This window comes from Parus major, chromosome 2, assembly GCF_001522545.3.
Source record: "Parus major isolate Abel chromosome 2, Parus_major1.1, whole genome shotgun sequence".
NCBI classification, from domain to species: Eukaryota; Metazoa; Chordata; class Aves; order Passeriformes; family Paridae; genus Parus; species Parus major.
The window spans coordinates 36,414,570-36,435,355 of NC_031769.1; the positions used below are offsets into that span (position 1 = coordinate 36,414,570).

At 35.3% G+C, this 20,786-nt stretch overlaps 1 protein-coding gene across 2 annotated transcripts; it reads right to left on the minus strand.

Annotated features, from left to right (window-relative positions):
- Window positions 1-3,849: 3,849 nt before the first annotated feature.
- On the minus strand, window positions 3,850-20,761 carry EFHB (EF-hand domain family member B). 2 transcript variants are annotated; one of them, XM_015620191.1, is made up of 13 exons: window positions 20,497-20,761; window positions 20,123-20,185; window positions 19,166-19,309; window positions 17,673-17,853; window positions 16,965-17,075; window positions 14,955-15,081; window positions 14,517-14,600; window positions 12,683-12,750; window positions 11,141-11,295; window positions 10,118-10,325; window positions 9,540-9,743; window positions 8,863-9,044; window positions 3,850-4,499 (listed from the first exon to the last, which is right to left on the minus strand). In XM_015620191.1, the coding sequence occupies exons 1-13, from the start codon at window positions 20,560-20,562 to the stop codon at window positions 4,365-4,367; spliced, it is 1,728 nt and encodes a 575-aa protein (XP_015475677.1). In that variant the 5' UTR covers window positions 20,563-20,761; the 3' UTR covers window positions 3,850-4,364. The 2 variants fall into 2 exon arrangements, with proteins under 2 accessions (XP_015475677.1, XP_015475676.1); XM_015620190.1 differs by having other exon boundaries at window positions 4,406-5,997.
- Window positions 20,762-20,786: the final 25 nt, after the last annotated feature.

The following is a 20,786-nucleotide window of genomic DNA, read 5'->3' on the forward strand; positions in this document are numbered from 1 at the left end:
CCTACTGCAGCTGGACAACAACTGAGTATTTATTAAAGCAAAGCCATTTAATTTTAGGCTTCATGTTCCATCCTACACCCCCAAAGCCTTTTATGAAAAAAAAAAACAATACATATTTTGTCCAGGTAAATAAAGTGAACCAAATTCTGTCCTCCAAGCAACATGCAACCTGGAATCAAACCTACTTGACTCAGTACATAAGAGCAAGCAGGTCATGGGGAGCTATGTTTGCAGTAAGCATACAACAATATATTACTTGGTTGTTGCCCTCAGCAATGACTTCTGACTCAGTGGAAAATCATTGCACACCTTTGAAACTGCCCCTGCTCCCATGTTTGAAATACAGTAGCTATTCCTAATACTGTTACTGTGGGAAATCAACTGACAGTGCAGAGAAAGCTCTGTCTGCCCCTTTTAAATCCATGTTCACAGTACCTCAGAAAATGTGCTGCAGAATTAGAAGCATCTGAGAAAAAGATAATCTGTCAAAAGAGCACTTAGGAATAATTTCTATGTAGGCAACAGGTAAGCAAGTAGTCCCCAATCAGTACTTAGGAAGGATGTGACAAAGGTTTATAAATGTCTGTATCACTGATGGCATTTGGAAATTGATTTGTTTGTGGGTTCTTCAAACAGTCTGATCATCTTACATCATACCAAGACCTTAGAAAGGAGTTTTAAAACAAGCAAAGGAGCTAGGTTTTGTGTTCAATGTATTGTTAAAGCTATGGAAATCCATGCCAAAAGATGTTGCAAAGCTAGAGCATCCCAAAGTTTCAAGGGCATGCTGGGGAAGTTTATGAAGAGAAACGATATTATGATATTAAGATCATTGAATGTTAAGAACGCTTCTTAGAAAAGGTCTTCCTTTCTTTCAGCCACTAGAGGCTCAAGTAGCTGGAGCACTGTGAGACTGCTTGGAACAAACATTGAAACATTTGCCCTGATGGGCTGCTTCTCCATACACATGTTTTTGACCACTGTCAGTTGGCACACTGGGCTAGATAGAACTCTGCTGCCCTGTGCACATACTCATTACATTACCATGTTATATTCATTGCTCACAAGCAAAAAGCACTAAATTTTGTCATGCACTGGAGAACACACTTTTAGTAAAGCAGTCATATGGGATTGTGTATATCTGTCTGAAAAATCTGTTGAAAACTACTGAAAAAAAAAATAAATTCACCCTGTAATTTACTGGTACCATTTGAAAACCCTTCACTCTTATTTCAGTCCTTTGTTCCACCCTAGATTCAAAAAAATACTTGACAATTTCTAGAATCTGCAGAAAATGTCAAGGCTTATAGGAAAGCTATTTCTAAAAGTACATGTTCTTAAGATCCTCTGTCTACTTTTGATCTGATTGTGTGGTTGAACCTTATCTAGTGAATATACACCACACACAGGATTGTTTGGGGTTTTTTTAGGATACAGAACATATGATCCTTATTACTAGGGGAATAGAGCCTTCACAAAAACCACAACTGAAACCTGTCAGTAGTACTCAGGTTCTCTTTTCTTTCAGATGAAGTCTTAGTTTTGCCATTTTCATCTATATCTAGGCCCTGGAATGAGGGGTGAGCTTTAAAAACATTCAGACTAAAGCAGATCTATTCTTTAGTTATTATAGAATTTAATATTTCACCTCTTAGGGTATAATCTCAGAACACCGCTGCACATACCTGCATCCCCAGGAATATAAATGTCCCCATTTGGAAGTAAGAATGTGGATACAGGATGCACAAGTTCTCTACATCCTCCAAGCCTCAGAGAAGCCACACACATCTAGCAGAAATCAGCATGCATCTATGGTAGGAAATTGAGAGCATAGCGGCGACTGTTTTAACTACCTTTCCCCTTGCAGATTAGTCCTGATCAAAGATTCCAAAATATTTCCTACAGGTTTGCATAATCTATCCTGGCACCTTCAAAATTAGCAGGGTATTAAAGAGTAGTAAAAAAAAATATAGATCCTATTTGAACTACTCAACCATGGTAGCATTTAGTGTTTCTCTGGCATGCCTAAACCTGCGCCTAGCTGCTAGAAAAGTGCCATCCAGCAAGGTGAAGCCACACAGGCAGATGTTCCTCCAGGACAGACTGTCAATGCAATAACTACTGTCCAAAGAAATGCATCCCAATGGCAAACATCAACTAATTAGGCTGTGTAAGTCATCCAAAAACATCATACCTGCTCCTATCTGTTGGCAACACAGACTTTAATCATCTTTCTAGGCACTTTTCCCCAGTACCTTTTCTGCTTAGACATCCACTTCAAGTACTCAGTAGAAGAGATTATTAGCATTCTATTTAGAACACAAAAAAATTATATACAGCTGTTTAAAAACCAAATCAAATAAACAAACAAAACTGGCTATTCACTTCAAGGAATCAGTTCAAGGATCAGGATATTTATTTGATCAGATAAATGACTGAAAACCAGTAGTTCTTGATGTATAGAACAAAAACACTAAATATTTTTAAGACAGATACAATAATGTTATCTAGTAATAATATCAAGGAAAGGCCTACATTTATTTGTACATACATTTCTATGGAAGACAGTGGATGGATCTTCCAGCAGCTCAAACAAAAGTCATTGCATAGATCTTTTTTTCACCAGAAAACTGAAATAATAACCGTAATAATAACAAAATAATCAAGTCCAACATCTGCTTTACTTAGCATAAGTCACTGACAAGTAAGTCATACCACTGTGTACATTCATATTCACATTCTTATATATGCTAATATTCACACTCTAAAGATAAAGAGCCAGAAGTACAGAATGAATGAAAAGTAATTTTGCACATTCAAAATCTTCAGCCTTATCTTTTACAGGTCTCTTTAGGTATTGAAAGTCAGTTTCCCTGTCATGGCTTTTGGGGAGTAGCAAACATTGGCCTCTATCTATGTAAATAGGAAGAGCTCCCTGCTCTGCTCCTGGAAGCCAACATATCTGCTCTAAAATGAACTTTGTTCATTTGACAGAATCAATTAAAAATGCATCATTATCAAATACATTATTTTTTTGAATACTCATCACAGTGAAACAGAGATTAATAGTGAAATAATGCACAAGTATCTGAATGTGCTGTGTCTTTTATCCAGTGTTGATTTTTACGAAAATTCCATTAAGAAAATTTGAATCCAAATGTCTAGAACTCACCAATTTTTAACGATTTTCGCAACAGTTTGCTTTTTATTAGTTTTGTCCACCATCTCAGTCAACATGGGATTATTAATACAACTGTTAACAGAATAAATTGCCTCAAGCACTAAATTTATACATTTGCTCTTAGAACACATGGCTTTTGAGCTGTTTTCACATCTCTTCCCAAAAACTTTACCTTGAATACAGCCCCTGGTTTAGTACAAGGTAATGGGCTGTCCTGGCTACACCTACTCCATGCCTAGAATCACACTGAAATATAGAAGAAAGCAAACCTTATATTTTCTGTCATTTGGAATATATTGAGGAAACCACAAAAATTACAGAACACAACTTGCAGCTTTAAAGCCTAAAAACATGTCATTGAATTCACAGCTTGGGAAGTCAGACATGAAACACAAAAATCTGCACCAAAGCTCTGTGTACACAAAGTATTTAATAAAAGGAAGCAAAAGAACTGGGAAACTCCTGAGAAGTCTCTGTCTGTGTCACAGTGATTAAATCTTTCAGGGCCTTCTTAATGAGTATCATGATGAAAAACAAGCACCTAAAAGCAGAATTTACAGCTCTTTTCAGTAATTTTTCTTCTAAAGCTCCAGAGGAGTAATTTAAAACCCCAACCTGAAAGAAAATCTTTAGTCTGTGGTTACAAATATACTCAGAAAAAAGTAAACCACGATTTATCACTCTTCTTTATTCAGAACTTATCTAGCAGACTGACCAAGAACAACATTAATTCCATTTTATTGGCAAGGGAAAAGATTCTACTGAAAGTAGAGGAGCACAAGTAAGTATCTTTACGGTAGATTAAAAAAAAATAGGGTTCACGGAATTTCAAGCTGCTGAACAAACACAACAGATCTCATATATATACACATACATATACATGTATACACACACATACACAGATTCAGTAAGTTTTTTTTAATTTTCCCCTGAAGTAAGCTTGAATATTTCATCTAAAATTTTCTATTGAAGAGGAAAAATACTTGGGTATTTTTCTAAAGTAATTCTCTCCAATGCTACTGAAAGTTAGCTGCAACAAAGGTAAAGTATTCTTTCACTAAATGTAAGCAGAAAAGAAGCTTTAGAGGATTTCACTGAAGGTGGTAAAAGTCTAACATAATAAATTCAATTGTAATTATCTGTACATTTATCTTTCGGTCATGATTCCACTTGGGACAGTCAGTCAGCTTCCTGCATGCTTCTGAGTGCATGTAGAGAGTTCCAGAAGGATGGGGAGGCAAGGCAGCAACAGTGCAGAATATTCATTCACAGCCGGAAAGAAGTTGCCTTCATCAATCAGCATTTCCACTACCTGCACCTTGGAGATACCAGAAAGCAAACTCTTTCTACTTGATGTAAAACAGCTACTGTTAATGCTACAAAAATAATGTCCAAAGGGTCTGGCTTGCAGATTTCATATAACAAGCTAGTTACATGTAAATGACCACCTCCTAGAACATAGGCAAAAGAGAAATCTCAACAAACAAAAGAAGAGAGGGTTATAGTAAAATTTAAACCTGGCATTACATGTGCATTTCTATTATTTAACAAAACAGAACCTTTACTTCCATTGTAAAACTCAGTAATGCTTTTTGGCAACATTCTTCAAATCTTATTAAGGTATTTAAAGCACCAGTAGGTGATGAAGTTACATCCTTCTTGAAATCCTGTATGTTAAGATTACATTGGTCAAGGATGTTTCTTTTGAATTTGAAAGTCAGAAGCAATATTTCTCACTGTTAATAGTGAACAATTTCCATCTGTTTTACACCAAAGTTCAGTACTGTAGAAGAACAGTGAACATTCCAACTCACAGTTGCAGGTTTTAGTATTATTTATTGTTTATTCTTACTGGACTTTATATATACTCATTGAGACTTGCATAATAATCTTTAAGTGTTTTCCATTAATGACTCTCCCTCTTCCCAAGAAACCATATTGGTCACAGATGAACAGCTGGCTTTCTGAAAGACCTCACAAACTTTTCTGACTACTCAGCCTGCACTTTTATGTAATGTTTATTACATAAACACCTCTCAATACCCATTCTTTTTTCTTCATAGTGAAAGCTGAATACTATAAAGTAATAGTTGGAAGCTTGAATAAAGAATAGGAGCCCTCTGCCACACAACTGGACATTCATTTCTGGTCCTTCTTAACCTGTAGGTTTTTATGGAGTCTCTTTCATGACAACACTTTGGATCCCACACCTATTGCTATATACCTTCCTTACTATTTTACTGTAAAGCACTTTATAACATGAACTTCCAAACATCTCAAATACTTTGCCACAACCATTTCTCTGTTGACAAGAATTATGGAACATGAGAGGAAAGAGAAAATGCCATTATATGATAATAATCTTTGAGAGGCCTTGGATATCTGAAACACTTATCTTTACTAGTTTTAAAAGTGCCTTTCTCTAAGAGAAAAAGTTAATTTAAAAAATGCAAAATGGAATATAAATGTTTTTATTACATTTACAAGCATGAATACCATTTCTTACCAACTTCAATGATTCATATATATGAGGTGAACCCACTGCTCAGAAAGACAATACACACATAAATATTTATTGTTTATTATTTATTCAGCATCAGAATTATGACTGATGTTAAATAAAAGCAGTGCCCAAAGACTAGAATCAGAGACTAGAATTCTATGCGTGATTCATGTATCCTATTCAGTATATTCCACATACTTTCTTCACAATCACAAAGCTCTTTTATCTCATGTTTTGTACACACTTGCTTCCATATTTCTTCAAACCTTTCATCTGCAACATTCATGCCCATATTGTGGAGAATTTGTTTAATCTACAAAAATAATACAAAATAATGTAATTCATGTAATTCTAATCAACATTTTGTTAAATTATACAGTGTCTGGCTTTTACATATTTAGCAATCTCTATTTGCCAAAGAATATTTTCCCACTCTTAAATTAAAACTACAGGCCACATCCTGCATCCTTAATGAAGGAAGTTCCTATTTAAGTAAATCTGAATCTTATTGCAATGAAAGTTGTACAAAATTGTCTGTAATTAATACAGTAATGTTGATGCACTACTTCAACACTGGGAAAAAATCAAATACAGAAGACTCAGGGAAAAGTAAATGTTTTTTAAAAGCCCTGAGTAAAGTTCTGTTTATCCACTCTATTTTTTGCTGTCTGCAGTTACCAACATAAGTCAGATTATATTATCTGCATTTCACAGCAAGAGTACTATATACAAGGTCATCAGATGGTATAGACAAGTGGGTGATGTGACTAAAATGGAATGGTTCACATCAACTTTGAGCCTTGCTATAATTTTTACACCAAAATAATTCAGCAGAAGGGATTTTTCCCATATTTTCTCACTTGGGTGCTTCCTGTTGCATGCCTCATTACATTGACCTGTTGACTCATTAGCGGAAGGTAACTTTAGAAGAATATTGATGTGCCCTGTGCCTCTGTTAGTATCAGCAAACATTTGGCTTCTTCAATTGTATCATACATGTGTGTGTACATGTGTGCTATATTTATGCTATGGATTCTTTATGCATGCTTTGATAAAGATCTTTAACACAGTCAAATCAACCTTGTTGATCATCTTTCTCTAAAACTGTCTTTTGTACAAATATAGGCCTGATCCCCCATACAGCAAATTTTCAGCTTCATTTTAAGCAATAAATCTGTAAGAGTTTGTGCATGCTGAAATTTCAGGAGGTAAAAAGGGACCGAACACTGTTTCTTTAAGCATAGGTATTGTTTCAGTTAAACTCATCATATTACCCACAAGTAAAGCAAACCAGATCAAATCCAGTGTCTTCAACAATCTAGTGAAATATGAAAGTTAAACTAAAAGTAATATTCCTTCATAGGACAACACTGCAGGGAGAATAAAGGACTACATGCTCTCTTAATTTGGCTTCACCATATTAAGAGACAACTCTGTCCTGACTCATCAACTGCTGTAAAATCATCACTGACCAAACCACAGAAACCAAAAACATTACGTAACAGTCAGGATAAAACTCACTTTCACCTATGATCAACGAGATCATGCTGCATACAAATTACACACTATTCCTCAATTACATAACTTCTATTCTCTTCAAGAGACTGGAGAGAATTTCAGTGAAAAAAACAGCAATCCCAAGAACTACTTTGTTCTTTTCCAACAAGATGAGTCACCTCATGAAACTATTTTATAGTCAGAATTTGCATTCATTTCTACCACACTATACAAACACGGTATTAAATTACTCTGGGCTTTCATCTAATAATAATATCATATCATCTTATAAAAATTTTATTAACCATGAAAGTTTTGGAAACATTAATTATACATATCAAAACAATAATTATGAAATGTCCAAACAGCCGATTTCATGAACATAGGGTGTTTTAACACTCAGAGGTGGTTCTGCACTGAATTCTATATAGCTGGTGTAGTCTACAATAGAGTATGACATCTCAGGACATGTTGTAACTTCAAAGAACAGTCCTATCTAGTGCCTGACAGATGTAATTGGCAGATGTAATTGACTTCTCAATGAAGCATGAATTCCATTTACTGTTAGCTATTTGCTGCATGCATGCATTTCCTGCTTTCAGAGCTAGACTATAAAGTGGTAAATGCTCATGTACGCAACATTCTGACAAGGCGTTTGATGAGCATGACACCACACATTTTACCCCCAGTCACTAACTAGCAACGCTATTTTTTGTAAAATGTATATTCAAGTTCCAGATCCACTTCCAAACATGACTGCTGAATTTTTAATATAATGAGAAGTAGAGAGGAAGAGGTTTCCATAGCTTCTTTTCTCATTTCAGATTGGAATTTCACATCTCATTACAATTGTCTAATAAATTGTATTGCAGGTAACAAAACTCTCTCTCAATATTTTTTCACTATAAATTGTACCCAAGTATAAAATAGTGGTAAACAATACTGAAGAGGAAGCAGCAAAGTTGATTTAGTATTTATGTGAGAGAAACTCTGGTCTGTGAGAAAAGAGAGTGATAGGAGGCTGAAGATATATCAGAAAAATCATGGAGTCCCCAAGTCCCTAGAGTCTCATGTCCCATGTTTGTCTTCAGAATTATGAGACAGCACAGCATTGCTGTGTGACTCCCAATGTCCTCCATCACTGTACAGATCCTTTGTAGATCTGAGCCTACAACCATGACTCATTTTCAAGGTACTTTCAAGTGGTTTGCTGAATTTGTCATTAGCAAAACCTGCCAAGTTTGTCTAAGGAGAGACGCTCCTGGTAAAAATTTCCACTAAACACCCCTCTGTGATAGAAATTATTTTTATACACCTGTAAAAATCTTTTTGTACGGTTTTTTAAGACATTTCATGGAATCATAGAATAACTTAGATTGGAAGAGATCTCTGGAAATCATTCATTCAATGATATAATCTAACTTTACAATTAAACCATGTTGCTTGAGATCTTGCTCAGAAATTTGAATAGGTTGAATCTCAATAAAATTAATATCTAGGATCTTTATTAATAATTTAAAATGCGAAGAGTACATATTTTTCAGCTGAATGGATGTAAAGCAAGATGGAAATGTTGCACTATGAATTTTACTGCCTGTTTACTTGCTGGTATGACTTCCCACTCCCACATGGCTAGCAGAACAATTATCTTGGAAGAATATTCTGAAGAAATTCACTATACCTCTGCTTTTGGTCTGTTTTTTAAAAGATCTTTTTCATACACTCCCTTTTGACTGAAGACAGAAGGGAACAATATTGTAAAACCATTGCCCTGGTCACCATAATTAGTTGTGTCACTGAGGCGACGAATTCGAGGAGCAGGAATATCTGAACGAACAGTTGGAACACCACACAATGGATAACCTGTGAAAATCAATCAACAGGCAGCATGGATAAATAGTGCCAGGGAGGATAAAACATTTTGCATTAAATAAGAAGAAATGTGATGCTTGACATAGGTTCAATAACAAGTTATATAATTTTCTTCCTCGCAACTTTTTTTGCATTTTTAGAAATCCTGGCTTCAGCTACATCATGAAGTGTGAAAACAAGGAATCTTGAAGTAATATACTAGTACTTACTTACCTACTTAGCATTCCCAGCTGAAAGTATTTTAGGTGATTCCAAGGAGATATGGTTCTCCCAAAATTACTAGCATAATTTCTCAAATATATCTATATTAATTCCAAGGTTTTGAATAGACTATCCCTTCCAACTTCCAAGTCTCAATCTTAAAAATAACTTAGATAAAGTAATTCACTATTTTACATTAGTAGAACCTGTAGCAATACTTAACTTTGCTCCTAATTTTGTCTTAAATAATGCTCAGAAGTGAGCAGAACAGTCCACTGTACTTACAGGATGCTGGGATACCACCTACGACGGCATTATACTGAGAAGATGTTGTTTGATAATTTGTATATACACGGTCTGTTGATCTTCTAAGTGGTTTTGGCATTTTTTCTGAGCTTCCTGATTCTTTTAACTTGAGATCTTCCTGTTCTGGTAGTGGCTCATCTTCTTTTTTTGTGTCTTTGTGAAGACAGGCATCTAATTTTTTCCCTACATACAAAAGTTATGGTTCAGCCAAGATATATTATCAACACATTATACACTAAGAGGCAAAAAACTTTTTTTGAAGAACTGTAAAGGAGGTTACATAATTCAATCTACATTTCTGAAAATGCTTCTAGGGATGTTTTACTTTCTGTTGATCTGTATTATTAAGGAAACTTGCCAGTGATAATCTCAGCATGCAACACAGAAATCCAGGATTCTGAAATACATCTGTACCTGAGATCTTGCTGGTAATTAAATCACTCTCTAAATCCTACCCTTCTAAAGGAGCAAGCACCTAGTCTACAGCATCAATGTCCTTTCAATTCTATTCTAAGAAAAAGACCATCCCCACAATTTCCCAGTATTAAGGCATCTACCTTTTGTAATTATTTTTTCTTCAAACTCTTTAACACCCATTTTATCTTTCCAGTTCAGAAAGTTCGCAAAGTCCTGGTAATTAATCAGACCATCCTTATCCAAATCACAGCAGTCAAATAAGGAATCCAGGAGCTCATCATCTAGATTCACATTCAGCTGAAAAAAGATCCTTCGTAAGTTGTCCTTGTGTATGATTCCATCACCATTCTATTACAAAGAAAATAAAACAGTTGTTATAGTCTATGATTCTCTAACAGCCATCATAAAGTAACCAGCAAAAGAAACACGTATGTATTCATACGGATAGATATATAGATATATATACAAATAGCACCAGACACACCATTTCAAGAAAAGTAATATTTCTGAATACAAAAATAAACCCTAAGTAATTTAAGAAATTAGAAGTCTGAATAGAAAAGTGTCAAAAAGTAATTTTCAACTTAAATGATGCAGATTTGAGAGTAAAGGTGTGACAGGCTATTGTGACAAGATAACAATCTAATTATGAATGTTGAGGAAAAGTCAAGGTGTCCTTAAAAGTAAGACATCAATCATTCTGTATACATTACAATTAATGTTATATATGAAATGTCAGTTACAACTCTTTTCCAGAGAGAAAAAAAGAAAATATCTGAATTCTGATGCTTGGCAACTCAGTCAAAAGGTACAGCTTGGAAGAAAATATGAACATAATCCCTTCCACTGTTTTCCCTTTACAAAGAAACGCCAGATTTTGAAATCCAAAAATTGTTAAGATGATTCCTGATAGTGTGTCCCTTGCTCCCTCTAACCTGGATATTCCAAATGATACTATGAAAAGCTCCAAATAGTCTTGTGTCCAATTCCATAGCATATCACAGTAGATGAAACATACAGTAACTATGAAGTTATCTTCACAGTTATAGTCTTCATCCATATTAACCTTGCTATGCTTGTGTTTCTTCATGTCTGTATCTCTATAGCACAGGAGCACTAATGTCACACATTTCTTTACATTTACACCTTTTCAAAGCACTAACCTTATCAAAATGTCTTAATGCTTCTAGTAACACATCAAAATTCTCATAGTTAGCTTTTTTCAGACTTTGCCGAACTGCAATCAAGATAACTCTTTCTCTGCCCTTCCCACGTAGGAACTCACATGGAACCCGGACATGAAGAAGATCATGAACATCTATAAAAATTAACAATTCCTCAATTAGTTGTGTATCTACAATAAACATATATTTATTTTAAAAAATAGAAAAGCTTGCATTCATAAAGAAAAGGAGAATTTCAGTTACAAGATGCTGATTTTCAGCACTGCTGAACAACTGATAAAGACATTTCATTACAAGATCAAATTGTATCATATCATTATTTCTCTACACACACACAGTTAGTATCAAAGATTTTGGAACATCATAATGTAGCTTCAAAAATCTATCCACTGCTTCCAAAGCTTCTAAAATCAGTAGTTGTTACTCAATATCCAGATAATTGAAAAAAAAAAAAAGAACTTATTTTATTAATCTACCACTTCCATTCTGTCATGTTCCAGATACTTATGAGAGCCAATTTAGTATTTTGGATAATTATATATCACTGGTTTCTAGAAAGACAATGCACTATTTTTATGTTACTGTTCCCATTTTCTATGTATCTTAACATTATTAGTGTTTTAAAACACTTTAGCACACTGAGCTACAATCTTCATCCAAATTTCCAAGATGCCAAGGTCACCTTCTAGAGTGCAAGTTCATTCAGAGCTCAGTAACAAACATGAGTTGCTCACCTAATCCCCCTCTAACAGCAGTGTACAAGCACTATTTTCTACTTAATTATTAATTCTGAATTTATTATGAATATTTTTGTTCAGTTCCTTCTGCTCTTCCTTATAGCATGAACTTCAATACACTACATAGTAAAATGTAAAACATGTAAAAGCTTATGCAAGCTTTCTATGGCCCAGATTAACTGAATAACTTTGATCCACTTCATTTTTTTGCTTCCCAATTATTGACTGCACTCCCTAATTATTAAACATAATGTTAAAACATCATCAATCCCAACACTATTTGAGTTGACTAGCTTTCAAAATTTTGTCATAATGAAAATTAATTATTTTTTTTTATTCTTACTCTGCTTTCTATTTCCTTGCAACCTTCAAAAACTTATTCCTATTTATTGCTTGTTATTTTTATTCTTTTCACAGAAGTGCTTGAGAAATCAAGAGGGAAGATGCATGATTGATTTAAATAGCCATTTTAATTTGTCACTTTGATGTCAATAAGGGTTTTCTGCCACTTCCCATTTTGTTACATTCAGATACAAAGGCTTTAAAAAAAAAAAAAATACCAGCATGATCATAATCCCAAACATAAAGCTTCTTTATTTTTGACATTTACTTTTTTCCCACTAGCAACTTCAAAAGCACTCAAATTTTCATTTCAAAAATTTACTGTCAATATATTTTTTGTACCTTGCCTCTAAAATTTTAGGAAAACTGTATATACAACCAACAGTTATTACTTCAGCAGTTTCATCAGCAAAACAAGATTTTACTCTTCCCTTAAACTTACCATATTCATCTGGAGGGATCATCAATCCAAATGTATGGTCTGGGGGAACATTCATAGTTTCTGCTATACTGTCAGTAAGGACATTTTTTTGTTAATTGTCAAAAGTTTATTAATAGCCAAAATAAAACCCCAGCTACTATTAAAAAAGAAGCAATTATGTAACAGGGGTGACAGTCATCGTTCACCTGAAATTTTTTTACCAGGACTTTGTTTCAATGTTACCATTACAGAAAAAAGCATCCCTTTACAAAGCTGATAAGAACATTCACTGTTTGTAATGTAACACAGCCAAATATAAACTTTCTGAACATTTATGCTCATTAAAAGGAAAAACATCCTATGCCATTTTTCCAAAGAAAATTATAGAAATGTATGAGACGAGTCCTTGTAGTCAAACAATAGGAATATTTAGACAAAATCTCCAACTGAAATGTCCAAAATAAACTATGTCTGGCTAAAGTGGAAAAATTGATTCACATCTCTGCTTTTCCACAAGCAATTTCATGTCTACCAAAACCAGCAACCAAGCCCATATCCATGCAGAAAACTTGGCTCAGTTCTGTTTACCAAAAATTGAAGATTCTGTTTGTGAAATTAAAGAATTGTTTCCTTTTTTAATTTAAAAAAGATGCAATGCTCATTTTATTTTTAGTAATTAAATAATTAAAACACTTATCTGAATCAAAAATCCACATCAGAATTGAAAAGATAATCGGTGCTTTGTTCTAAAGCACTGAACAAACAAAAACCCACACACAGAAATGGTAACACCACAATCTAAAAACTACTATGTATATTTTTCTTTTATCATTTTCATATCACATATAGGATGTGGATAGCATAAAATTCACTAAATAAAATTAAGATAGCCTGTGTCTGTCTTGTAATATTAGTGCTGGGTTTCAGCCTGCACTGCAGCCCATCTCTGACCATACTGCTTCCTTCACATTGCTCATGCTCCAGGCCTATCTCACAGTAAGCTGGGGCACAGTGAAGGGGAGAGAAGAAACTGACTCTATTTGTGATTGCTCCACACATGTACTTACGGGAACACTTCTCCAGATCAAGTCTGAGATCTTGAGTTCAAAACTAACTTTTGCTACCAAAGTCAATCATGCTTTTAGAGAGCCTTCAGACATATTTTTGGAGAAATCTAGAGCATCTGCAAAGACAACCTTTGGATACATTCAGGAGCCCTAGATTTGTACATCTGGAACCTAACTCCACTGTACCTTATGAATTCTGTCGTGCTTCTTAAGCACTCTTCTGTAAAATTACAAAACTTTTCCAGATCACTTCATAAAGGTCAGTCATTCTAATAATTCAACAGAGATTGGTAAATTTTGCTAGAGAATAACACAATGTAGTTCCACATCCTTTTCCAAGGAAGAAATAAAGTGAGATTATAGATGATGTAATGAAGACCAAAAATAGTGTCAGAGTAAGCAAAATGGTTGAATCTCAAAACATTATGTGAGATGTTTCAGTCCTTTCAAACCTTCCTAATAGCAAAATAAAGGAGAAAAATGTCTTTAAAGAGTGCTTGTCAGATACAGACCACTTAAACTCTAAGATCTAACTTTTCTACATGGACACAGTACATATATTATTATATATATATTATTATGGACACAATACCCTTATTAGCAACTTGTAATCAGCCTAATTAGGGCAGGTAGAAGGTCCATTTCTATTTAATGTGTGCTGCACTGGAAGCATTAAACACACAGTTACATTTTTTATCCAAGACATAAAAAGATATTGGAGAAATGGCAAAAGTGAGTGAATTTTGTGCTTGATCTATTAGTTAACAGAAGATATTTTGCTTACTTACGGATCAAAAGTTTTTCCAACCAGAGGCTGGAATTTTTCCTTAAAATCATCGCTTCTTTTTGACACAAGGTGTGGTGCTCTCTTCCTACAAATTACAAAAATAACTCTGCACATATTTGTTTAAAAATATTCCAAAGTTTTTCAATAATATTTTAAAATATTATTATATAATAAGAAAAAAACAGCAACTCCTCTCAACTTAGTAATTTAAATATCTTGCTACTTAAAATCTTTGCATAATGATTAAGACATGCCAAGTGCTGTTATATGGTAAAAGTTATTTGCAAAAACTGTACTGATAATCACATCTTGCATTTTCTATTCAGTTTAATACAGTCAAGGATAGGATTGTGAGATGTACAATTTTCTTCATATTTGAAGATCCACTCTTCCTGATAATTCATCCCATTTATTAACCAGTTAACTCATTTCAACTTACGAATCCAGGTCCAAGACCCAGTTTAAGGTCTTGGCTGTATTTCGCCCATCTTCATAGTGAGGGGTTTCCATTCCATAAACAAAAGACTTGTCAAAGTGTGAGTTATACTTCCTATTGATTGGTTCCCCTGCGGAAGAAGTAGGCATTTCAACCTGTGTATAACACCTAAGGAAGAAAAATGTACCCAGTATCTTCATTCTTAAGACAAAACAATGAAGAAACAAAGGAAAATAACTAACAAACCCATTCAATTAGAGATAAATAATTTGCATTCCCCCTGTTTATTGAGTAATTAGGAACAATCCAAATGTCAAAAGTGAAGATAAAAGGCAAAATAAAAAGCAAAAACTGCTTCAGTTGGATGTTCTTTTATGTCTGATTAAAGACAAGCCCAACAGAATAAATGAAACCATGTAAGTGGTGAGGGTCATGCATCTACACCTCAGAAACATGTACCATTTGATTTACTGTTTTTAAAAATGCAAAAAAATTTTTGATGTCCTTCATTTTCAGATATACTCTTGCTATGTCTTTTTGTCACAGAAAAAACTGCTATTCTTTATCTTCAAGTTCTTTTCAATCACCTTTTTAAAAGAATGATACTTAGAAGTTTCGAAAAAATATTATTCACTCCATGTTTTCTAATAAGGGCTTCATAAGGCTGTTTGGCAGCATGGGATTTTTACAATATTTCTGGGGCACATAGTTGACTCTTTTTTTCTGTCACTGTTTCTGACTTGGACTCTCTATGATCTGGTAGATGGAAGTTACATCAGGAACATTGGAAGAGACAGATAATGAGTAATTCCACTAAAACACCCAAGAAGGCAGGGAAGGGGGAAAACAAAGTTACAGGTTTGGCCAATTTATACCAATACTATTTATAGTAGAATAGTAGAATTTTTTAGTGAGACAACAAAGTATTATAATTTCACATCCATGTAACAGTCTCCACATTGTTGGAACATGAAATAGAAGCCTCTCTGAGTCCCTCAGAGAGAGAAAGGAACTTAAATACATTAAATCACATAGACATGAAATAAGAGTGTAGGTTTTAGTTTTAAGTAAGTAGAAATATATCTTAAGTGCCTTAAGAGACTGTGTTAGCTAGTAAAAAGACCTAAAGCCTAGTTTGAAGTTCAGTAGTGTTACCCTTTACATAATTAACTTAGCTCTAGACATAACGAAAACATAGCTTGCACTTCTAGATAGAACAGATAAAGCTATTTATGTAAATAGATAATACCTAAAATAGATTTTAGGTAAGAACTGACACTACTTTCGTACACTAGAATTAAGTTCAGATTGGCGTAGAAAGAATGTTTTAGAATCGTGTTTTTAGCTGATTGGATGATTTATGAATAAAATCCCCCTGTATTAGGATGAAAAGAGACAACACACGAGGAAGAAGAAAGAAGACACTGCTGCTTCTGTGGCTGCTGTTACTTCTGCTCAAAATATCGAGACTCTATACCAGAAAGCTTTTAGCACAGACTTCAATACTCTGAACTCTTTGCCTTCAAGACTGATGCATTCATACAATAAACAACTTTACAACAACCAACTGTTCTTGTCTATTTGAAGACCCAAGACCCACAAAAAACTCGACACCAGATAAAATTTGTATTTTCAGCCTGTGACTTCAAATCTGAGATTGCTTCCAGTGGCATAGACAATGCCAAACTCAGTAAACAAACAGGGTATTTGTGAGTTTCTAGTTTCCTGGAAATATTTAGCTTTTCAAACAGCTCCCAAAAGAAATCAGGATTTTAACTCCATGAAGTTCTTATACTGTTTTAAATGCCCATCCTGAAGTGATCAATAGTTTTAGGAACTGGGATCATGCTCTCTGTTGCATTTTTTTTCACATAATTTTTTTTTAATAATTTATATTGTATTAATACAGTGGTTAAAATTAATAGTTTAAATCTCACAAAACAGCACACAGTATGCACAGAACAGTATGTAGAGGAACTTTTTATGTGGCTTCTTATCAGCCTTTTAACTTACCCGCATAATAATCCTCATGTGACAGAACATACAAATTATGTCCTTCTCTCGCTTCTTTATCCACTTCCTCAAAAGTTTTTGGTGGATTTACAAGCTCTCCAGCTGTTAAATCTGGAAACAAATAAAGAATGTATAGTTGGGGGAACTAAGGGGGGGGCAGATGTCTTGTTTGGTTTGTTCTTAATTGTAAACAATACCTTGTTAGAGAAGTTGCTAATAGTGCGGAAGGATGATACTTCTTACCACATTTCTAGTTGATCTATATTCAATCTAATAACATAATGACATGGAACTAGGGAGAGAATCACAGAAACCCAGATGAACAGAACTTTTGCAAGAAAGCTACACGGGCAACACAGATGTGATTTCCTCCAGTCTGTGGAGGAAAGATACACATGCCAAAGAAGTTTCTTCCATGAGGCCTATTAGAGTTGCTGGGAAAAGGAAGTTGACAGCTACCTAAGCAGTTCTCCCAGGAAATCTATAAAGACAGATCAGGAAAAGAGCCAAAAGCCCTGCTAGTTACCATATGTTTTCAGCTGCTTGTTTCTTCATCGTAACTTAAAAATTTTAGGCCTTGCAATAACTGTCCTATAATAACTCTTCTCTTAAAACAGAGTTGTTGGAATCATAGAGCATGTGCTAGATAATAAATTGCAGATTATCTTGTATTTACAGGAAATATGTTTTAATGGCACATTTTCCTACCTTTGAAGACTTTTATTCCAAATGTAGTATTGATTATATCCAAGCCCTCAGGTAACTTAGAAGATTGATCATGTGATCTACCCAAAGGTGCTTCACGTTTACTGGAGTAAATTGCTTCTTTCCTGTCTTGCATCTTTTCTTGAAATTCACTCTTAGCAACTGGACTTATCAATGAAGCTACCTGAAGACATCATGAACAACACCAGAGGCAGGAAAACCAACAAATTTTGATCATTCACACATCACTATGACTACCTACACAAACAAAAGTTTGCTCATAAGTGTTGTAATGAGATCTTTCATGGTTACACTGATACAATTTTATCCACTGAGCTGCAAACCAAAACTGTGTCTTGAGAGAAGAACACTAATAATTACTTCTATGCTAAATTTCCAGCTAAATAAAATACTTTCTGTGAGATATTTTTATTTTATGCTAGTTTTTCCACTTGTTAATATATACATTTTATTAACTGCAGTCTTTCTTTTCTTAGCACATATTAGAAACTATAGTCAAATTATAATGTGACAAAAACTGAAGTGATTTGATTTTTCAGGCTATCCATCAAAGTAATGGGGATACTAGAGAAAATTTATTATTAGACTCTCATTGAACATTACATAAAGAAATATTGAAAAAAAGTAGTAGCAAATACAATTGATCCAAAGACATGCTTAGAAAACTGACTAGGCTTCTGACCCTTCCTACTGATAATATGTAATTAATAATGCAAAGTCTTTAATAGACAGCACAGACTAATCCAGTACAGATCCAGTACAGATCAATCCATTCAACAAAAAGCTTCCAAGGAAGGACACCAAAACCTGGCTGTCTTTCATTTTGGATATGCCTAATAAATGTCCTACTCAATATCCTCTAATACTAGGACTTACTTCCTTCATAAAAATACACTTTACTAACACAACTGCTATTTTTAGATAGGAACATAACTGAGTGATAAAACTACCAATGATCTCTTCAGCTGTTTGATTACAGATTACAACACAAAATAGTCTGACATATCCAAGCCATCACTTTTTAGGTAAAAAAATCAGTTTCAAGCCAAAGGTAAGAAAGCATACAGAATAATTACACCAAACTGTAAAGACATTCTCAGAAAACAGCTCTTTTGCAAGGAGCTTAGCTGATTTTATCTCTGTAACCTAGAAAAAGCAAGCAGCAAAATTATTGGGAAGAAGACTGTTCATTAATTTAAATCTTGAAATGAAATTAATAGTTCAGTAGTCACTACAAAAATTACATCACTGATAACAGTCACTGAACTTCAAATATTTTCCAGTTTCAATAATGCTAAGTAAGTCCTATGATTTGACCTCAGAACTCAGGTAATCCACAGCAGCTGTGAAATGCTGCAATTTAAATCACTCAGCTATACACCTTTATCTCTGACTATGAGGAAATCAGGTGCTTTTATTAAGAACACTCTTAAGAGGTTCATTCTTTAACAGGAACAAATGAGTCACATTCTTACAGTGAGTTTGGAGCTTGACTTTATGCCATGTGTCAAGTGAGTTGCAACATCGGGATCATCTGCTACACCATAGAATATTACTTTAACACCAGGAGCTGGATCTGTTGTATTTCGAAACTTTCGTACAACAGTCGGAGTAACAGGCTGTACGCAAGGCAAAGCAAAAACAAGTTTACAACAGACATACACAAAACGTTAATGAAAAGAAAATGTGAAGACATTTGTGTCATTCCAGATATAATAACAAAATATGAGGATGCTTTAGGGCTGTAGTACATGCCTATGCTCCTGCAGAAGCTGATACTGTGAGCATAAGGTCAAAATAACCCAGACCAAATTTTATCAAACCAGCATGGCTAAGTTCCAACACTTCCCATCATTTATTTATTTTTTTTTTTTTATTTGGACAATAGCTACTTCACATGTTCTTGATGAAAACTAGATGTTACACTTATAAATTTCAGAAACCCTTAACCTGATTCACAGCAATTCCACCATCAATGAAGCAATTTTGGAAATTACTTAGACCACAGTGTTGGGGTTTTTTTTTAATTATCATTTAAAGGGAAACCTGCTATTTACAGATTCCATTTGTGTCTCAGTAGCCCCTGACTCTTCAGGGCCATGGGGAAGGAAGGGCCAGTGGGAATCACAATTCTGGTAGGCACCCTTGTAAAGAAGAACCTGCATCAGAAGTAATAATAATTCCCAATAATTACTCCAATTTCATTACCAGACGGAAAAATTGTCTAAAACAAATTATATTTAGTCCCAACTAAACAAGCATGGTGACTTTTGTAAAACATGTGAAAAAAAATGGACTGCCAGAAGTGTTTTCCAATCCTGCCAGCTAGTCTCTATAATTCCTTATGACAAAAACCAACAATGAAATAAATGCTAGTTTCAAAAGCGAAGGGATGTAGAAAAAACACAGGAGCCTCTACAAAAACAACTCACCCTGGGTACCACCTCTTTGAGACAACTCGCAACCGTGCTTCCCGCAGGACGCAACTTTCCAGCCTAAACAATGCAATAAAAAAATAAATAACGCCTGACGAACTTCATTTTAATAATACACACAATTAGTCAGATTGGGATCTGACACTACGGACGGGATCTTGTCCAACTGTCCCCGTTCTGATTGGGATGGGAAGAAGCCGCACTCATTTCTGGGATAGAGGCGACTCGCAGTGAGGGAGCTGCGCCTTCCCCTGCCACACACTGTCCCTCTTCCAGCCCCTTCCCTCGGCGGGGCTCCGCCCTGGAAAGGCACAGACTAGCGGGGGACAGCTCCGCGGTACCGGCGGGACCTTTTCGGCGCAGGCACTCACGTTCGGTATCTCCGGAGCCCCGTCGGGGGCCGTCTCTTCGAGACAGGGCCGTGGCTGCTCCGCCATGGCCACCGCTTATTCTGCTCGCTCGGTAACGGCGTTGGCGGCGGCGCCGGGAGCGCTCGTGCGAGGCGGGCGGTGCGGCCGCCGCTCACAGCGCTCCGCCATCCCCCGGCACCCAGCCCCCCCGTCCTGCCCCTCACAGCGCTCCGCCATCCCCCGGCACCCAGCGCCCGCCGTCCTGCTCCTCACAGTGCTCCGCCATCCTTCTCGCACCCAGCCCTCCATCC